Source organism: Octopus bimaculoides, chromosome 15 (genome assembly GCF_001194135.2).
Source record: "Octopus bimaculoides isolate UCB-OBI-ISO-001 chromosome 15, ASM119413v2, whole genome shotgun sequence".
Taxonomy (NCBI): domain Eukaryota; kingdom Metazoa; phylum Mollusca; class Cephalopoda; order Octopoda; family Octopodidae; genus Octopus; species Octopus bimaculoides.
In genome coordinates, this window is record NC_068995.1 from 3,590,222 (window position 1) to 3,597,928 (window position 7,707).

Below are 7,707 nucleotides of genomic sequence, written 5' to 3' on the forward strand. Positions count from 1 at the left end.
ATACAAAAAATAACAACAGACGAGGACAGGTGGTGTAAATAACAAAAGTATATATTAGTATGACGCTCGGGAATACGGAAAGTCTTTGACGTTTCGAGCTACGCTCTTCAACAGAAAGAATACGGAGACAAGGAGAAAAACACGGAGAAGGGTGAGAGAGTAAGAGTGTAGAGAGTAGGAGAGTAAGAGTGTAGAGAGTAAGGTAAAAAAGGATGATAAAGGAGGTTTACAAAAGTGGAAAAGTTATATATATATATATATGTATATTTATATGCATGTGTGTGTGTGTGTGTGTGTGTACAAATATATACATGTTTACATAAATAAGATATAGATGGACAGTTACTTGTGTCATGGCGTTTAAATCATTCAAATGGTTGGACATAGAATATGGTTCCCTGATGTCGGAAGCGGACATGCTCTCAAAAGAATCGATGTCATTGATTTGATCGGTCATATCCAAAAATCGCTGTTCCTGTTTGATCGAAGAGAAGTGCTTCGGGGTGCTGACGCTTCGGTTGGCAAGAAAGCAGGTACCCGGGGCGTTGGACGAGAAATTCTGCCGGACACCTTTGTCATCTGTGAAATAAAGAATTATAATATAAGAATACATCATCATCATCATCATCATCATCATCATCATCATCATCATCATCATCATCATCATCATCATCATCATCATTGTCGCCGTTTTTATTATTATTATTATTATTATTATTATTATTATTATTATTATTATTATTATTATTATTATTATACAAGAAGGCCTCTAGGGATGATCGAGAAACACCACTGTTGGAGACATCCCTGAAACCCCAAGAGCAAGTGCCCTCTCCAATTCCCTTTCTCCGACTTACAGGCCTACACATAGAGAGGTACCATCTACTCTTGCCATTTTCGCAACTTTCACTCACCTTTCAATAAACTCACCCGAGGACTGCACTTCCCTCTCCACACTCACTTTCCTTTTCAAGTGAAACTTGAAAAAGTCAATGAGAGCTCTACCAAAGAGGAATGCATCTGTTCTCACGCCGTCCAGCCTTGTCCACCAAACAACCTCTTTCGCCACAACCACCAGGCAAAGGAGAACTGCCTTCCCTGCCCGATAGTACGACCGGCTTCCTTCAGTTTCCGCCTACCAATCCACTCACAAGTCTGCCCGAGGCTACTGTAGAAGACTTATCTAAAGTGCCATGCAGGGGGATTGAACCCGGAACCATGAGGTTGGGAAGCAAACTTCTTACCACAGAGCTACGCCAAGGCCTATGTATGCACATAGTAAATCATGAGTGTATACGGCAGCCGATCAGGTCAAGAATTATCGCAGACAAATAATTTGCTGAGCGGAATATGGAAAACAGTCAGAGAAAAATATTTTTTACTTGTAAAATATAAAGTATTTGTTCCTTTTAAATTCGTTTCGCGATGTGATAAAATATTCCCAGACGTTTTGGACCAAATTCTTTCTGCTGTTATATACGAATGATGTAGACATATTAATAAATTATATTTATGAAAGAAGTGTTGGAGTAGGTTCTAGAGCTTGATGTAGTGACAAAACAGACTTGATATATGTCTATATATTGTGCTATCAAGTGCAGTACAAGTGCTATAAAATTGAATTATGAAGTGGTCCGGGTGTGCTTTAAAGTAGTTTAAGTTGCTACTTAATTTAATTTCTTGAGTCTAATTTGGCTAATTGCTGCTCAAGACGAATATAAACTGTCTGTGAGTTTATTGACCAAAATATTCTATAAAGCTTTTAATTTGGTTAAGTACTGGCTCGATTCGCTTGACTGAAAATCTTCAAGGCGGTACCCCAGTATGGCCGCAGTCTAATGATTGAAACAAGTCAGAATATAAGATTAAGATATGGAACTCTTCTGATTGTTGGCACTGATTTGTTTCGGTTGTTGAACCGTTCCCATTTCTCTCAGACCTGACAGTTGCAGTTTCCGAGTTGTTGCTGATGTTGTTTAACCCTAGGTTAATCCTGATCGAGCAGATTTATGATCAAGTCGTTCAAATAGCAACAGTTCTGTCTTCTTTATGGCTTTTTATGGTATTAGGCTAGGATTTGAGGGAGGTTTCTTTGCTATTTCTAACTGCAACTAAAAAAGGGGAGCTTAGAGTCATGCCGACTCATAAGGGCCAGTTTCCTCGTTTCGTGGTGTATATATTCCCCATCTGGATGAGACACCAGTTCGTCGAAGGGTTACTCCTTTTTGCCAGTTGAGTAGACTGAGGCAACATGAAATGAAGTGTGTGTATTCTTTTTTCTTTTATTCTTTTACTTGTTTCAGTCATTTGACTGCGGCCATGCTGGAGCACCGCCTTTAGTCGAACAAATCGACCCCAGGACTTGTTCTTTGTAAGCCTAGTACTTATTCTATCGGTCTCTTTTTGCCAAACCGCTAAGTTACGGGGACGTAGACACCAACATCGGTTGTCAAGCGATGGTGAGAGGACAAGCACAGACACACAAATACACACATATGCACGCGCGCGCGCACACACACATATGTACAACGGGCTTCTTTCAGTTTCCGTCTACCAAATTCACTCACAAGACTTTGGTCGGCTCGGGACTATAGTAGAAGACACTTGCTCAAGTTACCACGCAGTGGAACTGAACCCGAAACGATATGGTTGGGAAGCAAGCCTCTTACCACAAAGCCACTCCTGCGCCTATGTATGTATATATATATATATATATATATGTATGGGCGCATACATACATATATCCATGCATGCATACACAAACATATACGCACTCAGGGAAGAATGTCATGCAATATATTAAAAAGAATTAAAAGATTATGACTCACAAAAAAAAAAAAAATCAACTAAAGGAGAGAAACCTTCCCAGACAAGAGTGAAAGCTTAACCCCCGGGTACATTTAGGGTACACTCACGAATCTGACAACTTCCACCCCGATCATGTTATAATAAAAGGAAGTTCTCAGAAAAAAATAAGACATTCTAACAAACATATTAATCAACTAACATTGACCACAACAGGCACGAAACCATTGAACACAGAAAAAAGGAAAACAAAAAACAAAAACAAACCAGAACAAAACAAAACAAACAAAGACAATTCCCCTACAGCAACAGATTTTGGGGGTGGTGCAGTCCTTTTATAACTTCAAGATAACGAATGATACGGGTGGGTGTTTAGGGTAGGTGCGATTAAATAACTAGTGTCATAAATTATAGCCTAAAGCTGTTTCATTGTCCGAAACCCGATGTCAGTTCGGTATGAACAAATTGAAGCTCTTCCTCCATTGTATTCTGTCCTTCATAACTAAAGACATATTGAAGAGATTAAACTCCATAAAGACATATTCAAACCACACCCTCTCACCCTCTCCTCTCCTCTCCTCTCCTTGCTCGGTAGTTTTTTACTCTCACACAAAACAACACTTCATTACATAAATACGCTACACTTGTTTTCCAGTTATAAAACAAGCCCCTATAGTTTTCTCATTACAGTAAACCTTAATCCTTCCTATCAGTTCATTAAGCTCACTCACACTCATCCACCACATTCTATTTTTACATTAATTTTAATTAATTTAGGGTTACGCAATGACATTTTCCTCTTACAACGGATATAATTTAAACTCCATATTTCCCGGCGTTAAGGGCGCCGCGTCTTCTTACCAAACATTACAGATTTCATGCGACAGATTTAGCCTCAGCCCAGAGTTATCTACGGTGAAACCTCCCACATCTCTCTACTGTAGATTGGTAGAATCGCTAGAAAATCAGAAATAAAAAAAGCCTTCTGCTATTTAGTTACGGACACTTACGTTCCGAGTTCAAATTTCGTCGTCACCAACTTTGAAATTCCATCATTCTTGCGGTCGATAAAATAACGTACCGATTCAAAGACTGCGAACGATTTTAGCGTCTGTACTCATTATCCTAATAAATTCTATAAATTCTAAGACTTTGACTCTGTCAGGAATCAGTATTAATGTAGAACCATTGTTAGTTTGCAGATAGAATTTGATATAAATATGCAATTGCTCATGATCATTCAAGCTATTGTAAGGTCCTATCGTTTGTTCTATGGAACATAAATCAATATTATCAGGCATATAAAAACATTAAAAAAAGAAACGATACTACAGTCACCATCACTTCTTGTAAAACCACCACCACCACTACTACAACCACAACCATTACTAACTTGCAGCAATTTTTTGAACAAATATTTGAAATTCAAATGATGCGTCATAATTTATGTGAGTGAAATATTTCCCAATGCAATATGGATGATTACATTTGCATATGTCTGACAGGAAGACATATCACTGTTTCTGACATGAAAGAACTTTGTATGAATTTTACATAGACATAAATATATCTGTAAACAAGACAATTTACATTATATTATATTTTATTAAAAGGTGCGTTAAAACGATATTTTTCTCCCGTTATATTATCATTAAAATCAATTGCCGATCATTAAGGAGTTAACAATTCCCTGTTAAATAAAATAAAATACAGGTTTAGAGCAGGATAAAGTAAAATTACTTTATTGACGTTTGTATTTATCTAATGTATGTTTAAAAACACCGGTAACTGCTAACCGAATGTAAAATGCTAACATATTTCAGGCTATTTCTCCTGCTTAGTGGCTATTATTTGAGTTCAGTTTAGTTATCAAAGGTTAAATTTTTATATCAACCACCAGAAGAAGATAATGACTTAAGGCTAATAAAAGCAATGGAGGTCTTTTAAGGTTTCTTGGTTTCTATGATAGATTAGTAATAAAAATCAAATATAAGTTTAGTATTAATATACTTCGGTAAAAAAAAGCCAAGCTAACTATGTTTAATTCAGTTTTCCTGCCTGCCTTTAACTATGGCCATGGATGTTAGGTGATGACCGAAAGAGTACGATCGTGAAATGAGCGGCCGATATGGGGTTCCTCTGAAGGGTCTCTGGAATAATGTTACTCGATAGGATGGTAGCTCAGAGATTAAGGAGTCTCTACAAATCGAGTCATCGAGTCGCTACTTCTCCGCATTGAGAAGTCATAACTCCAGCACTACGGACATGGGATTAGAATTTCGCAGGAAATAGTCGCAAGACGGATTCTTCAAGCTGATCGAACAGACAGGAGACCTAGAACCAGATGGATGGATATTATCCATCGTCTCAGTTGGTAACACTTAGGAATCCAACAGGAAAAGTCTAATAACAATTGCTTCTATTAGTACCTTACAGAGGAGGTCACTGAGGACACTACCCCCACGACCCTTCCAAGAATAGTGGGAGAAGAAGATGGATAGAAGGATGGATATATCGCTATTGTTATAAGAAACTATAATGGAAAATTATTCTGCTATTATGGTAAATTATAATGGTAAATCTTCAAAAATATTATTTAAAATGTAGATAATAATATACAAACTTGAAGAATGATAGGGAAGAATGCCCCAAACCCAGGGACACGTGTTACATAGTAAAACATAGTAGAGTGAGCACACATCCCGGAGAGGAAACCCCACCCAGGGTTATCTGTTGCTTAAAAATAGTATAGTAAAGCGAGCAATAACAGTTGATATTATACGGAAAGTCAGTGCATTAATGACGTAATTCTCTGGTAAGTCTTCAGAATGAAGAACAATAATTGAGCGGCTGAGTTGACGTACCTAATACAGTGACCCCCCACCAAATTGTTTAAATCCAAAAAAAATTATACCCGTAACGAAGAGAAAATTCTTAGTGCTAACGATGGTGTTTGTCAAAAAAGAGAGGGGAGACAATTTCAAATTCAAAATTGATTTAAAATGTACTTAATCAATGAAACTTTTATCACATCAAATCATATAAAGACTGTTAAGTACGAGTGATACAATGCTTAGCTGAGAAGGTTTAATTAAACCGAAACATGGCTGGAGTTATACTTTTATCACAGATAAAACTCAATTTCTACTGCAAGTTCCAATTCAATATTATTTTATCAATTTAAATTTCGGAGTTGCTTCCCTTCCCTTTCATGCTCAGAATTCATCAGTAAGTTTAATACTTTTAATTAATTAAACATTTTTATTTTGCTTTCAACATTCTGTATGTTAGCGTCCACATCACAACATCGTCTTTACTATGTCTTCTTGAAGGATGTTTGCCATGCTGGAATTAGAAAAACGGTTGTTAGTAGAAGATATAGAAACAAAACAATCTTTTACCTGCGTTCATGTGTTTGTCTAGAATCAGTTGAAGCTCGGAGGATTTTTCCTCGTACATCTGAGACTCCACAGCCAAGAGGACATACTCATCCATTAACATACGGATGAGGTGAACAGAAGCTGCAGTGAAGAAGATCGTTTGATGTAGATAGGGAGAAAAAGACAGAGAAAGAAATAAGAGATACATTTATAAGAGAAGGATAAATAGAGAGATACATAAATATATACATACATAATTACGTACACACACACAGACATATGTATACACACGTAAGAAATAATTAATAGGAGCAGTAATTAATCTTGCCATCATATAATGAAGTCGGAGAAAGAATTCGATAACACTCACCAAAACTTTGCGCGTTACTTAGAGTTAAGTTGTGCATGACCCGAGCTCCAAAGAAAGACCATTTTAAAAGGAATTCTTGAGCACGTTTTTTAAACGACCGTCCGTTTTGCTTGCTTGGCTAAAGTATATTTTAGGAAAAAAGAAACAAAAAAAGAAGAAAATAATCAAAAAAAATTTAATTGACATCTTTCAACAAATTAACAAATGTTTTATCAAAAGGATAGAAATATAGAAACCAATTTCATTTTGATGTTTTTCGTGAATCGAAATACGGGGATAATATATCTGGGGAGCATTTATTTAGTTCCCTCTTCTTCGAACAATTTGTGTCCGGAACGATGAAAGACAGGTCACATCTATCTATCTATCTATCTATCTATCTATCTATCTATCTATCTATCTATCTGTCTGTCTGTCTGTCTGTCTGTCTGTCTGTCTGTCTGTCTGTCTGTCTGTTTGTCTGTCTGTCTGTCTCTGTCTGTCTGTCTGTCTCTGTCTGCCTGTCTGTCTGCCAGCCTGCCTGCCTGCCTGTCCGTCTGCCTGTCTGTCTGCCTGCCTGCCAAAATTTGAAATCAATATTCCTCTTATTTTCGTTTCTCTTTTCTTATTTCTTTTACTCTATCGTCTTTTCCTTTCTTTTTCCTCACTTTCTTCTCTATTTCGATTTCATCTGCTTTTTTTTCTACATTTCTCTTCATTTCTCTGCATTTTCTCCACTTTTTCTTCCATTATTTTACTTTCAAAACTTTCCATTTTTGTAATTCTTCCGTTCATCCATTTCATATTTTCGTTTTATTGTTTTTTAACAAACTAAATATCTTAATCACTTTTAACCACAATAACTAAGCTCCCCCCCCCCAACCCATCATCAAAATATTAAAAAAATATTGACCTATACTTCGTTCGCCATCACTTCACAATTCTTCAGATTCCGATCACCAATCAAAATAGTAATCTTTCTTGATTCTGTTATAAAGTCTTCAATTATAATTTAACCAATCAAAATTTAGCTGAGGCAGAGGTGGGAGGGGGAGGGGCACATGTGAACTTACCTTAACAACTTTATGCTCCACCACGGCATCAAGCCACTCTGTGAATGCCTCAACTGTCGCTTGTTTCCTCAACAGTTCTTTAAATTCTTGTAGAACTGAA

The 7,707-nt window shown here is 36.8% G+C and overlaps 1 protein-coding gene across 1 annotated transcript in view; it reads right to left on the reverse strand.

Annotated features, from left to right (window-relative positions):
- The window catches only part of LOC106869153 (DNA-binding protein RFX6), a 113,729-nt gene that overhangs the window by 6,761 nt on the left and 99,261 nt on the right, over positions 1-7,707 (reverse strand). The window contains exons 13-16 of the mRNA XM_052973435.1: positions 7,608-7,702; positions 6,556-6,673; positions 6,207-6,326; positions 347-579 (exon numbers count right to left, since the gene is read on the reverse strand). Of these exons, the coding sequence (XP_052829395.1) occupies positions 347-579; positions 6,207-6,326; positions 6,556-6,673; positions 7,608-7,702 (566 nt within the window). The remainder of the gene's footprint in view (positions 1-346; positions 580-6,206; positions 6,327-6,555; positions 6,674-7,607; positions 7,703-7,707) is intronic.